Source organism: Buteo buteo, chromosome 1, assembly GCF_964188355.1.
Source record: "Buteo buteo chromosome 1, bButBut1.hap1.1, whole genome shotgun sequence".
Classification (NCBI taxonomy): Eukaryota; Metazoa; Chordata; class Aves; order Accipitriformes; family Accipitridae; genus Buteo; species Buteo buteo.
Genome location: NC_134171.1, coordinates 13,510,868 through 13,537,486, shown reverse-complemented (window position 1 = coordinate 13,537,486; position 26,619 = coordinate 13,510,868). Strand labels below are relative to the sequence as shown.

The following is a 26,619-nucleotide window of genomic DNA, read 5'->3' as shown; positions in this document are numbered from 1 at the left end:
GGGTTTCTCTGCAGAAAGATGCCTTTTCTCCACTTCACCTCCTGCAAGAGAGCAAATGATGTAGGTATGGGCCATAACAGCACCAGACTCGTGTATGTTGGGAAGGGAGAAGATTCACGCGGGGTCACTTTGGTAGGTGGATGTGCGTAAGGGGTCGTGTCCCTCGTGGTGGACGGCTGGAAGGGCTTTGTGTCTCATATGTGACAGTTGCCTCTTTGTGGCAGATTTTTTAATTGAAGGTTTAAACGGTTAAACTGCTTTTCTTAATGCATTGGTGGTTGCTAAGATACAACCTCTCCGATTCTGTAAATCTTCCACTTGAAATATAGTCTATTGGCAAATCGGGCTTTCCCCTCCGACGGCTCAAGAGAGAGGGAGATGACAGGCCACTTACCATTACGCCGATGAGAAACTGCTCCTGCAGCCTGCAGAGCTTGCTGTGGTTGGTCCAGTGGTGGGAGTCAAGGGGGTTTTAGTGGCTTCTGGCCACTGGATTTGGTCCAGGGAGGAGGCTAAAGGGAGAATGTGGAGAGTCATAGGATGAGGTGGGAAGAAGGGCAACGCAGGGAGAAGAGGGAGGCAGCACAACTGACGAGGGGGTGTGGGGGATAAGACTGGGGACAGACTGTGTAGAGGAAGCAAGGGAAATCTTTCTGTCCCCACTTCGGATAGCTTCAGGCTGTGATTGTCCTTCCTGAGCAAGAACTGCCTTCTCCCTGCTTTTATAATGAAGGGTGGATCTCGGGCGAGTCTGTGTTTGGGACTGGTTTGACAGGGCCTTGGGGATAAGCTGTGCAAGGAGAGATTTCCTGCAGCTCTACAAAGTGATTAGGAGATATCAGATTTAAAAGTAGCGCTGGATTCCTGGACATTTTTTAGTAATATTACAATAGCAGCTCAAAATAGCCAAACAGTTTAAAAAGAAGCCTTGCTGAGCCCTACTTGTTCACAAAATATGTGGAGGAAGGTGGTATAAAATAGTGCAGCTTATCTCTCATTTCATTCGAAAGTAAGTCTTTATCTGCTAAGGTTGCAGAGAATATTTTGAACGTGTTGACAGGGTGCAAATGATGCAGCAGCATCTATCTGGGTTTGCAGATCAATAGCTGTGAGAAACAGAGAGTGCAGCTGTTCATCTTGGAGAGGTGTTAGCAGAGATGTCAGAGGATGGTAATTGAACCGGCAACGTTCTCCTTCCCACCTCTTCCAGTCCGAGAAGAGACAATCCGAGATGTGCATAAATTTACTGAGAGCATTGTCTCCTGTATCGCAAACAGATCCCAATGCCAGTATCTCTCCTATCTAAGGGAAATCTCTGCTTCCTTCTGCACCTTCCCACTGAAGTGAGAAGGAGCCTGGTCCAGGGCACCTAGTAGAGCTGTTGGGGGTGTTCAAGCCTCACCAAGGAGAAATGAAAGCACGAGCGTGCCGCAGCTCGGATGTTGGCACAAGTTACTGACAGTGGGGTCTGACACTGGTGGCCTGCTTGGGCAGCAATTATTTTACAGGTAGAGCATGGAAGAATACCAACCTCTTTGGTCCCAATCTGACACCCTACTTCCAGTTTCAGTGACTTACTATTTATCATTTACAGTGAATTTTTCCCCAGAGTTGTCCCTCCTGTTGGAGAAATGATGATGAAGCCACAGAAGGTGGTGATGAGGTTTCTGGAGTTCTCCAAGCTAAGTATTCTTCTCCCTGGAGCACAGTCAGTTTATTACCAGTTGAAGAATTTGGTCCTGTATTTAAAGTTAATCTGCCTGGGAATCTGTTGAGATATCTTGGATCAGGCTGCTGCATGAGACACACACATGCTACTACCATGATTAGTACTAGTTTTAAAACAAGGAGTGGCTGTCCAGAAAACCACCCTGCATTCTTTGTTAGAGTCACCTTTGTAGGTTTTATTCTTCTTAGTGGGCACGTTATAAAAAGAATATATAGTGTCACCATTATAATTAAAATAGTTGCTTAATGGAATTGTTGGTTTAAGGATCTTGTCCTACTCATTGACTGTCTCCACTTGGCAAACGGCAAGACAAGTAATTAGCTGTACCTTGACTGGCTGATCCATAGTCATGGCAGCTTTTATAGCTGAGAGAACTGAGGAGTTTTCTCAGTCAGGTGCTTCACATGAAATGCTTTGCATCATGGGCCAGATTTAGGATCTCTAACGGCCTAAAGAGTTGTGTTTACTTTCATGTGAATAAAACTTTGATCCTCGTCCAACTTCAGAGAGAAGGCAAAAAGAAAATTCGCTTCTAAGAAAAGCTTTCTCATGGTGCACTCTGAAAGCAAACCTTTCCAGTATACATGGCAAACTGTCCTGTACAGAATATCCAGAGTGTTTCATGGCTTCACAAAACTAAAGAAACATACCCTGTCCCAAGCATCTTATAAAATTAGGCCCAAATTTTTGAATCTCACCCACTCCAGTAATCCTGTTCCCTTCTGCGGTTCTACCACATGAGCAAGATAAGTGAATTCATGCTCTAATTTTAGACTTAATGCAATTTGCTGAGAAGCCTGCAAATGGAAAAGGATTACTATTGGGAGTGGGAGCAAATTGATGATAACAATGTTACTGAAAATTGGACATAGAAGGCAAACAATCCTTATACTTGCCCTCTCATCAGGGATTAATAACCACAACATTGGAAGGCTCCAATGGACTTAACTCTGCCTGAAAGCAAGACAACTTGCTCGCCGCAAACAGGAGAAGCAGGTGGCTCATGCCAATATCCCCCCCAAAAAACCATAAAGGGTTAAATTGCCGTATGCAGCTACTAAGTATGCGTGTGAAAATTTCAAAAGCATGAGAGTTAGCCATCTGGCTCCTGCTCCTACTGGGTATTTAGGGATGAAAAGGGAAACGGGAAAGGTAAATAGTATATTGCTTGATGTGTTGATTTTCAGCTGAGAGTTCTCTCTTCTGTGCCTAGTCGTATTTGTCCATCTAAATGAGTGGGATTGACTGTGTCTTCCCAAAAAGGGGGGGAAAAATTAGCATGTAAGCTCTGGGAGAGCTGTGCAAAGCAACACACACTGCCTAATCTAACAGCTGAGGCAAATTTATTCTGGTCTGCATCCAGAAAAAAGGACTTAGCCCTTCAGTGTATAACTCGTGTGTGCTGATGGCCAGGCAGTTTCTCACCCCCCGGGGCTCTGTGTAGCACACACGGGCAGGGTTAGCTGCCTTAGACTGGGATTCAAAAGAAAAGCCCAAGATCTGGGGCAAGCATCACGATGACCGTGGAGGGTCGGGCATCAGTTAGGACTGGGAAGTGAATGCCCTCCTAGCTTCAAGTGTGTATGCCAAGACAGCATTTTTTTTTCTTCTTTTTTCTTTTTTTTTTTTCCTTTATTTCCCCCCAGGGTAGAGATAGAAAGAGAGTGGTGGGGGGAAAGGGGGATGCTGTTCTGCTGGTAGCCCTCTGGTTTGTCACCTGGGCCAATGTCTGTCTCCTTTGGGAGGTCAGGCCCGGACACATCCCAGAAGTGCCCTCATGATCTGCTGCGCTGGAAGGTCTCCAACCTGGCCGGCGATGACACTAATGCCATTTTTTACCCTGTGATTGTGTGTCCCCCTTCACATTCGCACATGTCTCTTATTCCATCTGTAGGAGAGTGAGACTCAAATCTCCTGAAGTCCATCTTGGGCTACAAGCAGAAGAAAAAGCTGGTCCAAGGTGTGAGCCAGCAGCATATCTCCAGCTCTGCTGTAACTGTCTGTGTGCTCTTTTCATCACGCTAACCCCCAAGTCAGTCCCATTCACGGCACTGTGTTTACTTCTCTACCTGCCACAACACTTCAGGTTCACATAGTAGCTTGCCCTGTGAGTCCCAATCCCTGTGACTCTTCGTTTGTAAGAGGAGCTAAACAACTCTTTCATGTCTAGCTTAAAAATAAGCTGTGCCTTGAAGTCATCTATTTATGCCTTTTTGGTTGTAGTTTTATTGAAAAAGCTGGTATTAACATATTTATATTTTTATTCAACAACAGTTAGCTAATTTGTGCAACACAAAGAATGCAGCCATGAACAACAGCTTTCAAAACAATCAGATTTACCAACTTTACCATCACTTACTCTACACCACTGAAAGCTCAAACTAAAAAGAGAAAGAAATTTGGAAATGTTCACAATGACGATGTTAACTTTCCATACATTCAAGAAACCAGGAAACCGATCTGTAGCAATGATGTCAAAGACAGGAACGGAATACTGGTCTTTGAAAGGTTTCTATTTATTTCCTCTATAATCACTTCATGGTATTTTGGCTGGGTATTTCATTAGTTTTATAAAGCTCCAAAGATATATTTCTTTATTTAATTTTAACATGTTCTTTTTGGTACCCAAAGCTGTAACAGAGTAAGGTACTTCAAATCAAAAACAAAAAAATTGTTGTATTAAGATCTGCTCTATAATAAGTTATCTATAGAATCTTACTTGAGAATGTTAAAAGCTAAATATATGTTTTACAGTACTTCTAGCTGTAAATGCCAATATGAGCTGATAGCTTTTTTTTTTCTTTTTTTTTTTTAAGCTGCAAAGATTAATGGAGGAGGCCAAAAGTCAAAGAAATTGTATGACACCCTTGAAGCAGTAGTTTGGCATTAACAAGTTTTCTATACAATTTACCACATTCTTAAACCTTTTTACAAGGAAAAAAAAAAAGAAAAGCAATTTTGTTAAATTTCATTAGAATAAATATGTACATATACTGTCCATGCCTGCTAGAGCATACAGTATTTTATAAACAAACATTCCTCATTCCCTTTAAAATTAACCTATGCATTTCATACTGTATGTGTTTAGTGTGGCTGGAAACTGATGCACATGCGTTTGTGCTTCTACACACAAAATATACAGCATTGATCTAGAAAACTTCAAACATACAGATTTCATGTGTTGTGTTAAGATGTCATATAAAAGCTGTAGACTCTGGGTTTTTTAGTTCTTGTAAGCAGATTTTCACCCACCCTTTCCCCCAAACCAAAATATAAAAGCATGCAGATCCCTTCATCAGTACATATTCCACTTACCAAGAAATCAGTGCATAATGGCTTAAAGACTCCTTTTTTTCTGAGTATTAATATGGGCAGATTAACAGGTCATCTGAGTTGTGCTCTTTTATTCATGGTTTGAGGAGAAATCCTTTGGGATATTAATTTTTCTGCCAGAGCTATTAGGGATGCAGCAGAACTTTCTTTTCCTGGATTAAGAGGACTCCCTGCCCACTGCACCCTTCCCATGTAATTCCTGCATGCGCTACACCAATTGTGTGTACTCTCCTTTTCCATTTACATCACTACTCATTTTAAAACAGAGATAGAGCTAACAGTATTTATGTGGAAGAAGGTTTTGTTCAGTTTGGGGTTTTTGATTTTTCATATTTCTCCAGGAAGAATTTTGTCTCCCAGCAGTGGACTCATTTAAAAAAATTAAAATTCACTGAGCAGTGGCTGCATCTCGCAGTACCATTCTTTTTACAGCTACAGATAACCATGGCATTGCCTGTATTCCCGAAAGGCCAGGATTAAAATAACCATGCTGCAGTCAACAAACGAGGGACTTTCTGAAGTATCTAGCAGTGATGTAATTTTGTTCCCACTGAAGTCGACGTTTGCCTTCAAGGACAGCACTTCTAGCCAAGGTTTCCAGAACTCCAACCCCCAAATGGTAGGACGGGTTTGTGTGTTAACTGCCAGGCTGTGTCTGATCAGCCAGTCCCTCTGGCAATACCAAGTTTTTTAATAGTTCTCCACGTGATGAAGATACTAGTTATTGTTTTAAACAGAGCAAAGAGATCTATGGTGAATAAACTTAAAATAAGCTGGCTGAGAAACTATACCAGTCTGTCACTTACTCACTCGGGAAGCTGAAGCCCAAAGTAATGTGAATAAATAAATAAATAAGAGGGTGTTGTAAAGAAGGGAATAGGACGGGTGAGACAGGGCAGCTTTTCACCAGCAGGGATTCTGCTTCCAGTTATAACTTTCATGAGGCCCCTCCAATGTGCCACATGCTCTAAAGGGATGCGGCTATTCATTCACTCGAACAGGCTTGGCTTAGTTGAAAGACAGGAAAATGCTACTGAAAAAAAATAATCAAGAGATTGAGGCAAAAAGCTCTAACAATGTGGTAAATGCTGTGGACTGCAAAAGCAGGCAGGGCACCAGAACGGACCCTCGAAAGGACTGACGGGAGTTGAGGAGACTCAACCCTCCTCAGGAACGCTCCCACAGTGAATAAACACCCCTGTTTGTTTAAAGGAACCGATACAGACCACAGTACTGGATTTGCAGTCGTGCCTTTTACTCATACAGTTGCAGTGATGGAAAATAGTTGGCTTGCCACCAATAACGATACAGGCTGAGGGATGAAAGGATGCAACCTACAAATCCCACCACAGAAGCCACAATTTTTGTGAAGATCACATCCTTCTACAACTCTCAAGAGGCTGGTTTGTAAATATAGAGGGATATTGATAAATCTAGTGCATTTCTGAGTTCACTTTATCCTGAAATATGTACAGATTGTTTGTCGCTGCTATAGCAATGATGTTCTCAGTTGGGTGCCACGCTGTGTGCAAGATCTTCTTAGTAAAGTCCAAACTGTCGACACTGATGTCATCTTTCCTTCGTTTGCCTCCGACGCAGACTCTCCGGGGCTTAAGAATAGCTCGTGGTTTACTGCTCTCTCGGGATGCCTCCAAGGTAACATCCCGTTTGGTATTTCGGTCAAACATTCGAAAAAAATTATTATATGCACCTGTCATTATCACACTGTAGAGAGAAAGAAAGAAAACGAAAACAAAGACAGTTAAACAGCAGCTGGTGGGAAGTCTACTAACATGACTGGATCAGGACAGCTGAGCTTTAACTTTAGGATAAGATGTCTTCTGGTTTCAGCTGGGAAAGAATACAAAACAGGATTTTTCCCAGTATTCCCGAGTGAAGAGTTTCCTTCTACCAATGTCTTCCCCTTCCCTATTAGAGTATTCAATGAAAATTACAGTTACCCCAAAACTGCATCCTGAAGCATGAACGAATGTCAGGACCCCGACTTCATGAGATTGACTTCACAAGACAACATATAGAAGGAGTATGTTTTAATAAGTTATTTTTAATTACCCTCCAGCTTTTTAAGAGTTTTTAAGGATCATATATTTCAGGCTTTTTTCTTTCTCCAGAGCTTTACCTTTTCTGACAGCTGAGATTTACCACGATTCCAGAAACAGTCTTTAAAAAAAAATTTCCAAGTATTTCAAACCTTTTGATACAATAGTAAGATTTAGTACATAATTATATATTTTAATGAGTATTTTAAAGAAAGCTGTTTTGAAAGGTTCTGAAAAATCACACTGAGTTTGCACAAGTAAATTCCAGAATAAGTCCTTTTCCCTTCTGAAGCCATAGACCTTGCAATTCTAGACACCATTAAAATTTGTATCTACAATGCTTCTTAGAAATAAACACATTGATAAACAGGATTCTGTCATCTTTTGTATGAAGTTTGAATGAAGCTTCAAGTCAGGATATATTTCTGGGTCTGGGAGAAAGGGACGGAAAACATACCTCGATCTGCATAAAATTACCCCATTAATCAGCTTGTAGTTTGAAATAATGGATTGCCAGTTGCTTCATTCCCCCAGTCCCTAGGGGAGGATATTTTGTCACTAACTTTAATGAATTCAGGATTTCATCCATGGCCCTCAGGTTATTGGATTAGCATAATCATGGGTTTCAGAGCCTTGTTCAAAAGCTCATCCCCTGTGAACTTTTCCATATGTGAAGCCAGGGCCACGCTCTACTCTCCTATCTCAGCCCCAAACAGGGTGTTTCTTCTGAATTTCCATTCTGGAAGGGGAATCCACCCCAAATGGTCAGGTCTTCACAGAAGAAGCTGTACAGCTCTAAAACTCATGCAGTCGGGAACTATTTGCCTTTCTAGTACAGCGCAACAGAGCGTATTTCCCGTGCTTCACATATAATAAATTAACCTCCATCTCAAATGACAGTTACATTGCTTTAGCACTTTGCTTCTGTTTCCCACTTAGGGGGAATCTGCATCGAGCAGTATACTGGGCAGGAGACCAGGGCATATGCAATCATGGGAGAAGGCGGCATAAACTATACTCTCTGCCGTACAGGCGCTCACTAGCTGATTAGATTAGATGCTCCTGGATTCAGGAGCTGTCTTACACTACGTGCATAGCCTCCAGCCAGCGTTGCCTTGATCTCATTTGGGGCCCTTAGGAGCTACTGTAATACAAATGAATAATATACTGAAAAACGCATAAATGGGAGCCGTGCAGCTAACTGCTTTTGCACTACAGCTCCTGACTGACAGCAGCTCCGCTCGCTTCAGAGCCACTGGAGAGTAACTAGAGCGGGAGAGCTGGATTTGTACGCTGTGAATCACTAGCAGCACTGCCAGCTCCATCCTGCTTCCATGCTTGCTGATGGCATGCTGGAGTTTGCTGACAGCTGACTCCACACTGAGCTTTTTGCAGCTCCTGAAGTGCTCAAGGCAACTGCTGCAAACCAGATCGGCGTAGCACAGAGACGCGGCACGCACTGCCCTCAGCAATAGCTCACCTACAGCCTTCGCCCTGCCGAGAAGCTGCTTTCCTGAGGTCTGCAGGCAGCACACCGCTGGCTGCACCGCTGCTCTGCTGCTGCATTTGGGATGGGCAACAGAGGCGCTTGTCCACGCCGAGCGGCAGCCAGCCCGTGGCAGGGAGCTGCCTCGCCACTCTCCAGAAGCGGTACCCGTCCTTGGGTTGTCTGCAGCGAGGTTCCCCTTACCTTCCCCACCCGCAAAGACCTGGCACAATCCGGCTCAGTAAGGCACAAGTTAACGGTCTCACAAGCTAAAAAAACAAAAAAGTCGGTGTGACAGCTTGATAAAACGTATTCCAGAAGCTGCAGAAAGCCTATTGATCAAGATTAGTGCCCATTTCAGAAATTGAATCAACAGCAGTAAATCTAATGTTTCACTCCTTCCAAATCACCGTGTCTTGTCATTACGGCTCCTGCTGTAATGGTTATTCACAACATGAAAAAGTCGAGGTTTTTTCATATCTCAGCACTAACTTACACAACTTGTGATGCAAACAGCCCAGCACAGCACCGTGGGGTTTTTTGCCCCCAGGCAAAATTTTGAAACAGGTTCATAACGCTGGGATGCCCTGTGCCATGGCTGCAGAGCTGTGGTTCCCAGGGGAATGAGAAGCATCCCTCCTGATGAAGGCAGGAACTGTCAGGGGAGCAGCTTTCATGCAGGCAGAGTACCAGTGCACCAAATGCACAGAGAGGTATTTGTCAAGAATCTTATTTTAGGAGGTTTTGCTTGCAGTAAAACTGCTTTTACGGTCCATTTGCTTTTTAATTTCTTGAACTCTGGCATATTTTTAAAAGTCTGCTTTCTTCAGTTGGATTTACTGCAGTTATTTTTTTTAACATATGTAGATGACTACTTTTCATGCTGGCCCTGTTTTTCTGCAGTTTAATGGCTCAGTAAAAAATAGCATTATGTAAATGAGAAAGCGCCCATTCTTGTTCAAGGTCACAAACACGGATGGATTATAACCTTACCTGCTGCTTAAAATAACAATAAAAGAGAGTGAGAACTAGATGTAAGCCTGCAATTTATTCCCGTTCAGGAAAAAATAACATACAATAATGGAATGTATATGATAAGGAGTATTTTTTATATACATATATGAGAATAAAAATTGTAGCTGAGTATAGGAAGAGTTTGCTCTGTATTTCCAGACAGTGAGTGCTTGCACAAGACCCTTGCAAGTGAGGCTGATTCAAAAAACCAAAGTCCCTCACCCCAAACACCCCACACTAATTCATATATGTGTAAGAGAGCAGACCGGAAAAGCTCTGCCTAACCACCTTGAATTTTATTTAGAAAGCAGGTTTAGAAAGTTGTGCTACACATGGTCACAGGTACCATCATCTCAGCTGTGCAGGGGTATTTAGGATGTAGAACACACTCCAGTGCACCTTGAGGAGCTGTGTACTGACAGCTCAAGCTGGAGCAAAGCTGCTGATAGCCTGTACCCAGCTCAAACCACCACAGCTACGGGCAGCATGATTAAAAAAAAATAATAATTTTTAAAGAGGCAAAAAAAGCAAAAAAGCAGGAAAAAAACCCCAATGGCAGCAACGTGGCTACCGCTGCCTACATTTCACACATTGGCAGCCTAGCATGTGCTTGGGAAGGAGAGGCAACACCCCATATCTGCAGGGCCCAAAATGCATTCACACAGCTCGATGCTAACCCTCCTGCGCTGCCCCGCGAGGGGAACACGTTTTCCTCTCTGCACGGTGCTGCTCTGCAGAGCACACGGTGTACTCTGTGCTCCCTCTTTTAGAGCTGCTCCAAGCAAGGTCTGAGGGTTTCTGGCAATTCTTCAGGTACGTGTGTTTTGAGTGACAACACAAAATGCTACTAATTCATCCAGCCTGCACTGACACTGGGGCATTCTTGCTTATTAATGACGCAAACTGAGGCATCTTGCTGCCAATCTTCAGTCTTCGTGCAGGGTCACTATGGCCTGAAGTCTTTTTTTTTTTTGTCTTTTTTCTTTACAAGCAGGACAAATGTATTCTTACAGAAGGTAAAAGGGGAAGGAGAAAACCCCAGTGCAGACCAACCCCACTTTTATTGACTTCTCTTCTTACTGCCTCCCTAGCTGCCATTCTGTTCTTTTTTTTTTCCTCTTTCTTCCCCTCCAATTCTGACTCTGGTCTTTACCACATTTTCCTGGCAGGTTTTCCTTTCCCCCTCTCTTCCTTCTCCCCTCCCCTTTTTCCATTTCCCTCTATCCTGCTCTACAATTTTTAAAAAGCAGCTTATCTGCTTCTCTCTCTCCTGCCAGTGAAGTATCCTCCGTAGCTTCATCCTCTGTTCCCTGCTCTGTCCTGTCTCTTTTGCTTCATTTTGTCATTTCTCTTTCTTTGTTCCTCCCCCGCTCCCCGCCTTCATTTCACTTTTGGAAGTCTCACTGCTCACCCTTTCTTTGTGATCTCCCACTACCTCCAGTCTCACTTACTGTCATGGACAACTTGCCTAGCTCTCAAGTGTTTTGGCCTTCCATTCTTGCCTTCTCCTTTGGGCTGAAGTCTGTAGAAATGAGCTGGTGGGCAGGTCTCCTCTCTCGGCACATACAAATGACTGCCAGGAATTTGGTAGTGCTGGTTGTGGCACCAGAGATGTCAGGATGTGGGAGATCTGTAGGGCTGAGCTGGTCATATACCAGCTTACCATGGGGTGCAGGGAAGGAAAAGCACTGCTAGTTGTCTATTTTGCAGGAATTTCTATTCTTGCCAAGGGCTGTATAAAAGGGGGTTGCATGCAACCATGTGTGCAATCTGCTTTTCAGCTGGGCAATCACAACACAGACCTCGATGACCTTTCCGCAAATTCCCAGAAGCTAAAGCCCATTTGGGCATGAAAGGTTGTTTCAAAATTAGCAGAACATTAACTGCTCCCTCTGTACAGTACTCACCCAGTTCAGGTTTCTTCACCCTGTGCCATGCTGATCTGGTAGCCAGCAATATTTCAGGTAAGGTATTTTTTGAAAAAGTAAATTTCCAATCTGTAAAATTGTCTGGAGCAAAGGATTTGAGAAGAAAAGTTCTTCCTGCTTGCATTGTAAGAAGAATATGCAAAACTAAACCAGTAAATATTTACCTATGAATAACAAGTTTATTTTGCACGACACCAGTAGTTGTACCACTGATGTTTAATTTAGGGCCAGAGTTTTAGGGTCTACAGAAGCACCCTATCAACTATTGATGGCTTCAGCATCTTTAAGCATTTTAATACTTTAAAACATCTGGGTCTCAATATTTTGTTTTTAGTAGTGACTCTGTTAAATGAAATGCTTCAGTACATGGCTTTCACCTCTAAAAAGTTCTGCCTCTGTTGGAAGGTCAACAAATTCCTTACTTCATCAACCTCAAGGGTATCTGAATAGGATTTCATCATTTGTACTAAACTGCAATGAGAGCTTCCATAATATTTTTTTAGGCAATGAAACTTCATCAAACATGTCAGTCACTAAGAATTGATGTATCTCTGACTTTCTCTTATCTGTTATTCCCGCATTGCGTTCAGATTTCTTTACTGCAAGCCAAGCTCTTAAATGTCACCCATGTTGCAGCCATCCTTGCACGCCACAGTTTTTACCAAAATTGCTCCATTCAGCTGCCTTCCTGGATGCCAGGGTTTGCCCTGAAGCTCTGGGGATATCAGCTGGAATTAAGGCTTGCTTATAAACTAAATCATACTCGCTTCACATCTTTTTGTGTCGGTTTTGTTGCTGTTTTTTTTTAAAGACTCTTTTATAATAATTTTGGGGTTAACTCTGGCCCAGATTAGTCTTCCTAGATGCACAGAAATTTTTATTCACCTGCAGATTTCTATTGTCCAGAGAAATTCAGCTCATGTCACAGTTCCCCTCCTTCACTGTTGCTCAAGAGACCATGGAAGCCACAGGATTGTGTTGACAGGACTAAGGCTCGGCAGGGTTTCATACACCAGCATACGACTAGCATACAACAGCCTTAAGGATGATAGAAAAACTAAAACAGCCCAGCTAACCTACCCCTCACTGCAAATGTGGCAGCAGAACATCATTCCCTGAGGCAAGAGAGGCAGGACATCGAATCCAAGCAGGTGGGAGGGGAAGAGACTCAGAGAGCAGCTTCCACCGGAGCCTGCCTCCAGACTTGTAAATCTCTGCAACGATGGCCCTCAAGGCACCCAGCATGAAGAGGGACAATTTCTTTGACCTGAAACCGTCCCCCCAGTTACACTTTGAGCCCCTCAATTTGCAAGATTTCACTACCATGTGTACCAGTGCAGAACAGCACATCTGCAGTCTCATGGAATTCACACGCAAGGTCCACCAGATCTGGTTTCGTGACAAGCTGACCTTATGAGAAGAAAGGATTAGTTCCAGGAAAACTCTTCAAAAACATTTTTCATAGGATTGAAAAATGAGATTTATTACAACAAAGGCAAAGGACGAAGCACTGTTGCAAGCAGTGGGGGCCTGCTGGCATATTAGGGAATTTTCCTTTACACTGCGCTGTGTGAAGCAACTGACTCCCCATTGCAAAGAACGAACTTCTTTAAACTTCCTGGGGAGTATGCTGATGGAAAAGCTTGATACATCGGATTCAGGGTTGTGGCACTCCGATACAGCTGGCTGGGATAAGACTGGGAATAAGAACAGGGGATCCCCAAGTCCTTCCAAGCTAATATTTGATGTGCCGAGTCTTGAGAACAAAATGGTATCTTCTAGCTCTCCAGCATGGAGCGTGCTGCCAGACAGGAATAGACTGTTAACTTCTCATCCACTGGGACCTGCCAATTCTGCCTGATTAGAGTGAAGGCTGACGGATATTCAGTGGGATGAATGACAGTTCAGTAGGAAAGGACTGACTGAACAGTTGTATGTGACTTCACTCATCTGCTTACAGCATATCACTTATCATGATGGTATTCAGAAGTCTCCCTAGAAGGGTTCCCATACACCCATTCATTTGAAATCTTAAAAAAAAATAGTAATTAAGGTGTTCACTTACTACCGTGTAGAATTACTACATTATTTTTTTCTTTTACTGGCTTCTTTAACTCACAAACAGCTGCAAAAGTGTTAATTTTTGAGGTAAAACTGAAATAACAAAATTAGTTTGCTTGACAGTGGGAAGAAAACAGTATCTTGCGGGTCATTATTAAAAGTCATTATTAAAAGACTTTGGAAATGAATGGAAGAACTAAATTAAATCGCTGTATAAATAGAGCTCACGTATTCTACATAGTCATGTAATGTTGTATATACAATGAAGATGGCATGATTTTAGTGTAATATACTCAACTACATATTATATGTGCTCATCTGGTTGAATTAGTGTAAGACCCCTGCTTGACTCCCTCCCCTGACCACTGTTGTTGCCAAAGTACGTGGTGATTAATGTGCCCTTCACCAAATGAGATCGGCTCTGTCTGATTGTATTAGTTCCTGTTCATTGGAGTAACTGAGCATCAATCACGTTCTAATCAGAGCTCACGTACATTGATTTTTTTTGTAAACAGCCTCACCATCAGGTTCTATCATAGCCTAGATTAACTCCTTAGTAATGACAAAAATTAATAAAAAGTATTTTCACCTAAATAATAAACATGCTTTCATTTTTAGATGAATAATCCTGTCACTTTAAATTGTCACTGTAGCTTTAAAGTCTGCAACAGATAAAAAAAACATGTTAAGAACTGCAGTTATTACTGTTATGTATACATATGAATAATATAAATATTGTACTGCAGCATCTTTTAACAGTACCATTGTTAATAGGCATTGCTTACCTTTAGCGGTAGACCTTTTTAAAAAAATACATATCAAAAAAGATCAAATTAAGTGACCTTACTATTCAAATGAACTGTTCTTTAAGAGTTACTGGTACCCAAATATAATTTAAATTATGATCCACCAAAAAAAAAAAATCCTTGTAGAGTGTAGCAAAACAATACAATACTTGTCATACACAGAAGCAAGAAGCTCAGAAGAGTGAATGTTCATCAAAAGATGAACATCAGTGCTGATGCATTTGACTTTTAAAAAGAAACAACTAAATTAAAGAGAACCCTTCTCTTTTGTCAAATATTGTCAGCTACTCTACTCAACAGTTTCTTACAATCAAGAGCAGTGTATTATATTTAGTGATGGACTTGGTAATTGTGCACGACTAACAACGCCTCAGTGTCTGGGCAGTACAATAAATGAAGCCCTCACAATCTAATGTTCCCACTTAATAATTACTCACTGCATTGATCTTTCTGATCTGTCAAGTAGGAACAAAAATATTATGCTCAATTTAAATCCTGATATTGAATAATATTTCTATTATTACCAGGCAACTATCCAGAGAGTGGTCTTACCGCACTAATGAGGACAGCAGCACTTCATTTGACTACAGGAGAAAGACTCTGGGCCTGGGAACAAGTGGCTGCCCATCCTGTACAATGCCCTCGGAATTTCCATCAAGGATAAGCAAAATGGTTTGAAAGGACCTGAAAAGCCCTGAATCTTTGTCAAAGTTTCACAATATCTAAATGATTTGATTGCATGGTTCTTCTGTGCCAGATTTAGGCAGGGATCAGCACTGTCCATATTTCCAATAAATGCTTTAATTTTGGTATTTCTAATAGGACCAAACTCAAGCAGGAACCAGTCTACTGAGACAACCCTCTGCTAAAACATCCTTTCATGCATGGGTTTGGGAGGTTCAGAGAAAAGTCTCAAAACCTCGATCTTCCCCTAAGACTTCTGTGGGTCATTCACACTTTCTGACCATATCAAAGCCATTTCCACAACAGTCGGTGCCCAAGTTGCAGTCATAGCAAGCTGGGAAGTATTCTGCTTGGTGTGGTCCACCTATATAATTTTAAGTGGTCAGCAGTTTGTATCACAGGGGATAATCAATGCTGAGTTAAGAAAACACGTTATCCTGGCATGCAGACAACAGAAATAATGGCAGTATATAGTTTCATCTGCATAATAAATGATACAAAGTAAAAGTTTTATTTCTTACTAAAGACAGAATCTCTCCATTGGGCAGGTACAGGAACTGAGCAAAGGAAAGTAGTCCAAAGAGAAGATGCCCCTTGCACAGTGTACGGCATTACACTTTATCTGCATTTGTGGAACACAGGACTGGAAGAGACCTTGTATTGCGCTTCCAAGTTCAGACGTGTGTCATCTTAACCAATGTCTCACATAACTGCTTTCACAAATTTCCTAGGCATCATTATCAAACAGTTGGTCTTCTTACATCTCCACTACTTAGGACGGGAAGACTGCTCCACACTGTCACTGTCTGAACACGTATGAACTACCTCTAATTTCCAGGCTATAACTACCTATTGTAACTCAATACCTATTTGCTGCTGTGTCATTATCATTCACTTTTATCTTAGCTAGATCCACTTCCTCCCTATGTATACCTCCTTGATATACTTACTAGAAGCAAGTATAATCTTGGCTTCTCTTTTGCTAAGCTGATCAAAACCAAACTCCTGCTCTCTCCTCTCTTTAGAGCAGCTGTCTGTTCGCCCGATTACCTCATCCACCTTGGAGATGAGGGACAAGAAATGTGTAACTGCAGTCGAAAGATCTTTGAATAAGACCCTAACATGATGTCACCACTAGCCCTTTCTCTGCTGGATATCCCAGTCTTGCCCATTCTATGACCACATTTGCCTTTTTCACAGCTGCCCCACACTCTGTTTCATAGTCCTTGCCCAGTCCAGGGAGGCAGGCCTGCTTCAAATACAAGAAGACGGACCGTCTTTCTCTTTCCCAAATGAGATGCTAAGTGAGCTGAAGGCACAGTTCCAGGCTCTCAGCAAGTGCCAAACTTTTGCCTCTTGGCTCCTAGCTCTGCTGAACCAGGAGTCACTGTGTGCCATTCAAAACTGACTCCTGTGCTCTCTTTCACTTGCATTTTGTAGACTGCTAATCACTTCCACAGTCCCCTAGCATATGAATGTCCCTGTGAGTTGTTTCCAACTGATAAGAGGAAGGTTTGTGTTTTCTTTTAACTAAAATCCTTGCCTTGCATTATACTCTTTGATTTCATCCATTTTTATTATCCCAGTCCTCTCAGCTGCTCAGTTCTTCCTGTACAATATTCCTACTCCCCAAAGCACTGCCACCATTTGCTAAGATTATGGCATTAGCACACCACATCCTCACTCACACTCTCTGACTTGTTGTGCCAATATTTCTCATTAAAATATTGAACAAGAGATTATGTCCAAGATAAAAACAAGGACATCTCCTCCAGTGCATAGGGAACAGGACTGCTCTGATCGAGGTAGGTATCAGGAGAAACTGTCATTTGGCAACAGTTTGCAGAGAATCAGTGGGTGCCCGTGACTGCCTTTCCTTGCTCCATTTCCAGTAAATGAACTGAATTTCTGAGGCAGCTCGTGTGTAAATACAGGATCACAAAAGCTTCCTCAGCGTGTTGGTGGGGCTGCGCAAGTTGGCAGCATTCTTTAATTTTTGCAGTATACTTATGGTTTTGGTGAAAACAGACAGAATCTGTAGGGTTTTTTCCCCTAAGGCACGAGCCAAGATTAACAACGTACACATCATGTCTGAGGAGGTCAGAGACACAACTGCACCTATATCCAAATACCTTTTATCAGCCTGAACACTGGTATGTAGAGATGTAAATCGATGTGGAAAATAACCATATCTAACACTTTACCTTCTGATTGTTCCCCATCATATGGGAGCTCTTTTGCTAACTGAAGACAGTGATGGACGTAAGGATGGATTACCTGTCTGATCCGTTCCATGCACATTCAAACTTGTCAAAGATGCAGTCATTTTCATAGAGGGAACACAATTTGCTCCTAAGGTAATCATGGACCTGTTTCAAAGAAAATAACTGTGGTTATTCTTGAAATAAAACAAAATATAAAACACCACAACCAGCCCCCAACTCTCTGCTTTATCTCCCACGTTCACTTTCAAAATATGCTGCACAGATTGGTAGCTTTGCAGAAGATACTGTGTTTAAAGTCTAAAGAAGCTATCTGTACTTTTCCACAGCCCAATTAACCAGGTGCTACAGAATTATTGTTGCAGGAAGGCATGAAGCATACCTCCCTCAGCAGGCTGCAGACCACCCCTCTTCAACTTATTTGTTTCCTGCTTGGGTGATTTTCTCAGTGCTAGCCTAATTCCCAAAGACATTTCACCAGCTGATACCCTAGATGTGCTAATTAATGTGCAAGAAATCTAATTCAAACAGTAACAAAAATGTCATATTCCAAGATAAGTGGACCCTCACTTGTGGCAGAAAGAACTTGGCTTTATTAAAAGAACCTGTAGTGTATGGTACTACATATATTTGGGTAAGGTATTTCAGAAGCCAAATACAGTACAAGGTTGTAGTTGCACAGGCTGCAAATTAGAACTCTAATTTAGCCCAAGGATATCTCCTATTTGGCTGAGACTTAAAAACAACATTGTAAATTCTCACTTACATACTTGAAAAGTGGGACTAACTAGCAGAAGACCTCTCCTCTGGGCCACGTATCTCTGCTGAACAAGGGTTATCATATAAAGACCGATCTCATACAAATTCTTTCAATCTTTTGCTGAATTTGATTCGTTTTCCTTCTGGATGACTGGTTTCATTCCGCAAGGAAATAATGAGCTAGAAAATCCCTGCCTAGATGAATTTACTAATGCACTTTCACTCCTGATGTTTTCCTATAGCTGTTGTAGAAACTGTAAAAGATGTGTAGATGGCCTCTTGAGCACACATACCAGTGCAATAGCCAAGGGGCATAATTTAGCTCTGGCAGAGGTACTGGTTCTTGCAAGTGCAGGGAGACTACTCCTGCTCCCAATGGCCTGAGGGCATAAACATTTCTTGTAGTAAGATAACTTCCATCAAGACCAGAGGAGGGACAATGACCTTTCACTTACATCTTCTTTAAAGTAACCCATTTTCAATAGCCAAATTGTACCGTATCCTAAGAATATTTGTAATGTAAGGTTATTAAGGATTATAAATTTTAGTTATGGATCAACTTTCATTAATAGATGAGTGAACACTGAGCTGTATATCAACAGAAAATGTCTTATACAGTAAATAACAGGCAAATGGTAGATGCAGATAAAACATTTCACAATTAAATGCATTTACCCTCATGGTGAGTAATAGGTCAGAACACTTTTAGTACTGATGCAGTTCCTTGCACCCTCTGTAATTAAATCCTTCAATTTTCTCTTTACTTAAAGCCTTTTTATGTTAGCAGTGTAATTTGTTACAGAACTGGAGTCCTTTCCTTTATCATCTCTTTGTGAGCGCCCAACACTTGGAAGAAATAGAAAGGTTGGGTAAGGCAAGAGAAGGAAATACATTGCGTTTTCCTCATTGACTGTCATTTCTAGGTCTTCCTCTTGTTATCATTTCCAGCAGCCATCTGTCATGACCACTGTCATGTATACACCCTTTGCAAAGCGCGTCCAACTCCACAGCTTGGAGCTGTGCCTTTCTATCAGCTCTGTCAAAAAGCATTTTGCAGTTCCTCTCTCCAATTTCTTACTACCTCTTCAAAGGCTCAGCTCCTTTTTCTTGACTGGCTCTGTCTGCAGACTTGCACTACTGCCTTGGACAACCAGCTTGCTCTTCATGTGGAGCCTTTGATTACCACATTTGACTACATTCAGACCCTCAGAGTGACCATGAAAAACTAACTGGAAGAAACACTTAATTTTCACTTTGTTTGCCTGTTCATCTGCCACTACCAATTGAGGGTAAAGTCAGATTTGCCTTGTCTGTTACATATTGTTCTTAGCACATATAAATAGTACTTGAATCCAAACCAAGTAACTTGAATTAATCCAAATTAATTCCTAACTAATTACAAGAGGTATTCTCCTTTTCTTCACTGCACTGTTTTAGGTCAGACCTTCATGGAATTATCTAGCAATTCCATGCTCCAAACTAACACAGCAACATGACTACGTGGGGAACTATTTCACTGGGACTGAATACTCAAAATCAGGAATTGCACTGGTAAGTGACACATCAGTCCAAATCCCTATGCAACAGACCCTGCCAAAAGTGAATCAAGTTATTGTCAGCTATGAACGTGTTCACCTCTGGTTGCTGCTGGTACAGTTCTGCTGGAGTAGTTCACCTGGCAGCTTCAGAATGGTATCCTGCTAGGCAGGGCTGCCTTGCAACATTCAAGCAGTGGCCGTTCCACTGCATAGCTCTTTTAGTGCTGTCCAGTGCACCATATTCTGCCTCTTTTTCTTTTATGTGAAGCATAAACAAGAGAAAATCATGTTGAATCATTGTCAGCAGATAACGTGTTTCAGCAAGGCTGCAACAGCTGCTCTATGCAATAGCATTCTTTTAGCCACAACATTGATAAGAAAAAGAACTTGCATGAGGAATTCAATTTTTTTTTGTGATACTAAAATTGTAACCTGATAATGAAGCAGTACAGTCATAGACTTCGTTCTTTCTTACAACCCTGTGGGGAATTCTCCTTTTGTGACCCTCTTCATGAGTCTCGCAGCTAGACAATATCTAAGTGGCTACCATGCAGTGGATCAAATGAGAAATTCAACCTTTTAATCTTTTAATGATACACATCATCATAATTATGTGGATACATAACTGAAAATGTTAGGTTTATTTGTTGCCTTTGGGTGATCCACCACGAAAAACTTTTTGAGAGGTTTCCAAGTTTCTATACGAGATTTATATATGTGTGAGAGAGATACCTCTAAGACAAATTATTTAAAAGAGTAATTTAAACCACTTTTTCTCAAGAACAGAATTATCTACTCTCTGCAGTTGAAAAACATGAAAGGTTGCCCAGAGCAGTTGGACCATGTGAATCCTATGGAGTCCTGTGCTATTGGCTTCCTAAGGCCCCTGAGTTCCAGATTCTCCTTTAGTCCACTGTAACGCTGAGCAATGCATCTGTATACTCTTTACAAGGCACTGGATAAATATTTGAAAATGAAAGACAATCCATAGGTTAAAGTAAGGCAGCAAGAACACTGTTATATTTGCAGGGTTTTTGTTGTTGTGGGTCTTTTTTTTTTTTTTCCTCTTTTTTTCTATAAACTTCAGATTGCAATAATTAGGACTGAAAATTTTACTTTATACTTATTTTTCCCATCTCAGCATGAAGAAATATAACTTTTTAATTGGCCCCACTGTTGGGTGTCAGACTGATTTAAAGGTGGCCAGCGTGTTTCACATCTACCTACATGAGGAAGTAAAAGCAGATGTCAAAATCAAGACAAACAGGTTGGCTTGACCAGCTCTTCCTCTCCAGGGACAAGGTTGCCTACTCCATTAGCATAAGTATAAAATAATACATTACCTAAGTTCCCAAAATCTGAGATACAATCCTGTTATATAAAACACAGTCTCGCCCTTACCTTCCCACTCCATTTTCACAGCACATCAACATTTCTAACACATTTAGCATTACAAGTACTGCCATTTTCAGAGCAAATCCAATTCTGTAGTTTTAAAGGTATACAGGCTCAGACATGCCAATACTAACAGAAGACACACTGAAGAGTATCCACCAAAATTTAATGTGTGCATTGGAAAACACTGGGGCCCACTTTGTCTACTAAACACTAGCTAACAAATACCTCCAACATTATTGATGTAAAATTTCAGTTGTTTTGACAAGACATGCTACCAAATTCTCATTACATGTTATTTTAAAACCAATCTTAATTACAGTTACTGTGAACTACTGTACCCCACCTGCCATTATACAGACACAGAAAACAAGGGATGGTTCCAGCACTGTCGCAGGACTGTCGCTAAGTAAGCAGTATGAGCCAGATGAATGACATTTTTCCTACTTTACATACTCTTCTGTAGGTAGCTTAACAGTTTTTTCCTCATTGCATTTCCATAATAAGCAGTTTCTGTGTCATAGGCATATTTTCCTTCTTCAAGGCAGAGTCAAAAAACGTAAGCTCAGCCCTCTATTGCCAAACAGAACAGATGTCAGAGTACAAACTCAGCGCTGGCTGGAGCCACTGGCATTTTGTCTGGATAATATCACAATGAATTCAGGCAACCAGATGTGTCTGTCTGGCATTCGCAAACTGCTGTGTCAGTGGTGATGTCAGGGTTTAACACTAATAGCTTCTAGAACTAGGCACAAGGGAGACAACGCATAGATGAAGTTTTAAAAAAAAGTTCTCAAATGATAAAGGTGTAAACTCTCAGCAGTCCCAGTGGGAGCAGAATGCAAAGCAATACACAAAATCCTTTCCTTAATTTCTTTTAAATGTTAATAGTGAAACACATCATTTGAAAACAGATGCCAAAGGGAAGAGATGATTTCCCTTGTTAGAAGCATCATTTCTTTCAAGAGCACAATCCACAGTGAGTGTTACCCTGACTCACCAGGCCTTACACTTCCTTACTAATGCTGAAATTGCCCTTTTCCAACTACCAGGATGCCACTGTGAGGATTTTAGCCACCTTGATTAGCAGCTCTCTTAGCTAGCTGTTTCTTAGACCAAGCAATGAGAAGTTTAGGAAAACATTGAGTTTTTGAACAGTGAGATGCTTTTATGTTGTTGCATTTCAAGACGTAGGAGATACCCACCTGGTATGTTTCTACAGGCTTTGTTTCCATGTTCAGATCCCAAACCTTGACAGTGAGGTAATCTCTTGTTAGCATGTATCTACCGCTGTGACTGAATTTGACATCTGACACTGAAGAGATAATTTCTGAAAAAAATGATCTGTTACTGGGGTCTTCTGGTTCTTCATAAACTGTTCAAAGAAAAAGAAGCAAGAGAGAAATTAGAATTCTATAAAAAATGCTCTGTTGTACAAACTGAACCGTGTATTTCTTGTGAAACATGTAATTCAATGTACCAAGGAACTTGATACAGAATTAATTATATGCCCAGCACTTAATATATTCTTTTACCTTTATATAAAAATACAAACTGTAAGCTTTAAATATTACAATAATTAACCTTATAGCTATGGGCCCCAAGCACGACTTTGGGAAATTATGTAAATACACCAGTTAGTTGACTACAGCTACCTGTAGCAAGGCAGTTCATCTATGGTCAACCTTTCTGGGGTCCGCACATCCCGCTTCCTGACATAACCAAAATTCAGGTGTCCCTGTTACATGAAAGGTGTACATGTGGTCTCGCAACAGTCTTGGCATCCCCAGGAAGGGTGGTTACTCAAAGCCTGCCCTGGTTGCCAGAACCAGCTGGCCAGCGTGCAGGCTACTCACTGATCATGCCTGAAGGCATCTGAGACTGAACAGGAGAATTTTGAAAAGCAATTGCAAATTGCAATTACTTCTTCCTGGGAGGTGAGCAGAAAATATACAGTGATTTACCACGTGGATACATGAACTACTTAGTTGATGTGCAATTGCTGACAGTTCTGGAAAGCACTAAACTCACTGTATGTGCTAGTTAGCTGTTCGGTGCATTGCATGATCCAACAAGGCAGGGAATCAGGAAATATTGCTTACAGTAACTCCATACAGGGAAATGCAGCTCTTGTAACTAGAAGATTGGTCATCCTTGTTCAGATGTACATAATAATGATACTGGATGACTCCCATTGAATTGCAGCAACTTGAAACAACTGGTATTAGTGGGCTCTGCTTCATCTATTAAAAGTCCACTAATCACCAAGGTCTCTTCATCCTTCCCCAAAAAGCCTGCACTAACTCCAGCCCTGCCTACCAGGTGCCTAGGGCAACTCTGTAGCATTTCTGCATATATCTGTGGCCCTGTGATCCAAATGACCTCATACAGTGAACTTTAGTAGAAAGTCAGGCTTCCAGGGTCTTTCAGTTCTCAGCAAAATCAGTAGGGTTTTGGCACCTATGTCTAGAATATTCTTTGGAAATTGGCAATTTGGTGAGTGTCATTTTCAAGTTTCAAAAGCAGGTAAAGAAAAGCCGTGTGACGAGACATGAAAATGTGCTGAAAGTAGAACAACTTTTTACTGTCAGTCAAAACAGAGTTTTTTGTGTAGTCCACTGGAACATTTCTTTCTCAATTAATTTATCTATGACTATGATTCAGACTGTTGAAAGCAACAAGGTTACAGTTTCCATCAGGTGAAATAATGTTCTGCTGAAAGTTAAGGGTGAGTACGTGGGCGGAGTATGTGGGGTAATGCAAAAAATTATGGGCAATTTTCTTTGGGGGTGGGCAGTGGAATGCAGCCAGGCGTGCAATGAGAATAAGGTCTATATTTGAACATGTACCACACATCTAAATGGCAATGAACTACTTCAAAAAGGGGGAAAAAACTTTTCTTTTTAGACAGATTGTAAACGAACAACTTTAAATAGCTCTTTAAAAATTTGCCTAGACATTCTGCAAAGCAGGTATTTTGTAATTATCCTGTCAGATTTTCAATAGAAGTCTGACAAGCACAAAGCAATTATCATTTCTCATACCTCTTCCCTTTAATCTGTCCAAACTATGTACTTGGCTGGCAGGAATTTCATCCTCCTAATTATGATGTGAGGTTGCTATTAAAACCAGGAAAGAAAAAAAAAACCAACAAACTCCACACTAACTGAACTACACCTTTATTTATAGCTGAGATGTATTTTCTTGGCTCTGTGTGTCTCCTCCAACTCCTAATGATTAAAAGAGGAGTAATATTTGTACCTGGATACTCTGTATTTTGTTAATTAATGAGATTAAGCCATTTCATCCTTTATCTGTACTGTTCATTGCTTTTCTATCCGTACCACAGTAAGTATTAGAAAGACTTAGATTAATTAACTGCAGAAACTAATGTAGGCATGAAAGCCTCATATCACTACAGAAAGAATGATAGTGGTAGAAATTTTAGTAGCAGCAAGTCTTTGCAGATAGTTCCTACAGTCAGCATAACGAAGCCAGGAAAATTGTTATAGGAAATTAAGTAGCAGCTCCCAGTGTTACTGAGAAGCTTAGCAACTAGCAGCATATGCCAGAGAACCAGAACAAGGCATTGGCCTCAGGAAATGAAGGTGAGATGCAGTGTTCTTGGGTCTTGGCTATTTCTGGTTTAGCATCAGCATAAGTTTATGCATACACTGGAAAAAAGCATAGTTTTTATTCAGTTTGGCTAATACAAGTTGAGTAATTGGAGACAGAACAGCAGTGACAGCCACGTGACTTGGACTTCAGTTCAGGCAAGCAATTCAAATTCAACCCCAGCCTCCTCAAGCTGATAGGAGAAAACACGGTGCTGGCCCACCGTTTGCAAAACCAGGTTTGCCAGCCTGCACTGGAAACACATTTTCTGTTCATTACAGTTTAGACTTGTCTTTCGGAGGCCATTCTTATGCCAGGGGGCAATCAGCACCACAACCACAAGGCTTCAAGTCTAGCTTATTTTTCTATATCTAAATAAATCTTGTTAGACCAGGACTTGGAATCAGAACTTTACTGAGATGCGACTACAAATTCTATTATACTCCTCGATGAATTTCTTGATTAACTTCTTAATAACTAGCTTTTGCCATGAAAAAGGGTATTTAACTTTCATTAATATTGTTCTTGATAATCTTCACAGTGCTAATTGTATGAAAGACACAAAGCTACCTGTCTAGCTGCAAACTAACGAACACAGGAATCACAAATCGTGTGGTGTGCTGAGCTTTCACATGACACTGCTCAGACTTAAATATGACCTTGATGACAGGACTGTGGAATAGAGAAATATCATGGGATTACAGAGGGAAGCTGAGCATATCTCTGAGTACAGCCAGTGGTGGGGAGGAGCCTCCAAGGAAGACACCATTCCTGCTCCTTACTCTGCTGGCAGATACAAGGGTAAACTGGGAAGTCTGCTTAGGGAAATAAAAATGCTCAATCCCTCTCTGCACGGCTTCCTGCTCACAAGTTAAAAACCCGGGTAGGTTTTCACAGAAGTCCAGACTTTGGAGAGAAGGATGGGTTGGGTGAAGGATACTTGCTAGAGCACTGTTTTCCTGAATCCTGAAGAAAGTCTGCAGCAGAAAAATATGCTGCTTCTTTTTCAGAAGGAACTGCCATCTGCTGAAAAACAAACTCTCATCTCTCGTAAAAAAAATTCTTAGTGTTCCTTGAATTTCTCTGATGTAATGTAGACATGGAGACTCTCCTTAGAATCAATGGATAGAAAAGGCATCTCTAAGGTGTGCATTTATCACGCAGAAATATATGCAGATGTGTAAAGTAAAAAAAAAAGGGGGGTGGCAGGAACAGCTGGAGTGGGTGGGAAGGTCCATCTCACTCAGCTTGCCTTCTAGACACTGGCCAAAAGAAAGCAGATGCCTCGGACAGTAGCTAAAAAGAGTGAGGTGCACGCGCTTCCCACTAACACCCTTGTGGCTCTCACCAAGCCAGTGAGTTGCACTCTGGGTGTTGTAGGTGCTGCCACTGCAACTTACCATTTATTTTAATATGAGCCTGACTCCACAAAATTGAAAGCTATACATTTTGGACGAGACACATCCAATAAAGAAAAAAACCCAACCCAAACTATTCTTCAAGTTCAAATCTAAACAAGAACTAATGACGGACAAAAATTAGGGCTGCACATGTGAATGTAACCTTTCTTACACATCTTGTCCTTAGTTTTACATTAATTGCCAAAAATGTCTGATAATGTTTAGACTGGAATGTCTCGCTCCACTCAACACGCACCACACAAACTGCAAGGGCCACAAGGTGTGAGTGCATGCTTTGAAATCCCACTATAATGGTCTGGAGAAAGAGCTGGTAGTCACCAATACTGCCTTCCTCTTCAGCTTTGCCAGCTACCTTTCACTGCTGTACAATATTCCAGTTTCCCAAATATGTAATTGTGAAAGAGCGATATCAAACAGCTAGGAACACAGGAAAGTGATAAATCAAACAGCACTACTGTGTGCACTCCACTGTAGTTAACCATTATCCCAGCAATAGCCAAAAATAACTTAGAAAATGAAAACCCCCATGTTCTCATAAAGGGTTTTTCTCTTTGTTTCTCCCATTTCC

At 41.4% G+C, this 26,619-nt stretch overlaps 1 protein-coding gene across 6 annotated transcripts in view; it reads right to left on the bottom strand.

Annotated features, from left to right (window-relative positions):
- Positions 1-6,296: 6,296 nt before the first annotated feature.
- The window catches only part of PPP2R2C (protein phosphatase 2 regulatory subunit Bgamma), a 201,900-nt gene continuing 181,577 nt past the window's right edge, over positions 6,297-26,619 (bottom strand). For all 6 annotated transcript variants that reach the window (XM_075040841.1, XM_075040849.1, XM_075040868.1 and 3 more), the window contains 3 exons: positions 22,221-22,390; positions 17,379-17,470; positions 6,297-6,787 (listed from right to left, as the gene is read on the bottom strand). In XM_075040841.1, coding sequence (XP_074896942.1) covers positions 6,496-6,787; positions 17,379-17,470; positions 22,221-22,390 — 554 coding nt within the window. In that variant the 3' untranslated portion in view covers positions 6,297-6,495. The remainder of the gene's footprint in view (positions 6,788-17,378; positions 17,471-22,220; positions 22,391-26,619) is intronic.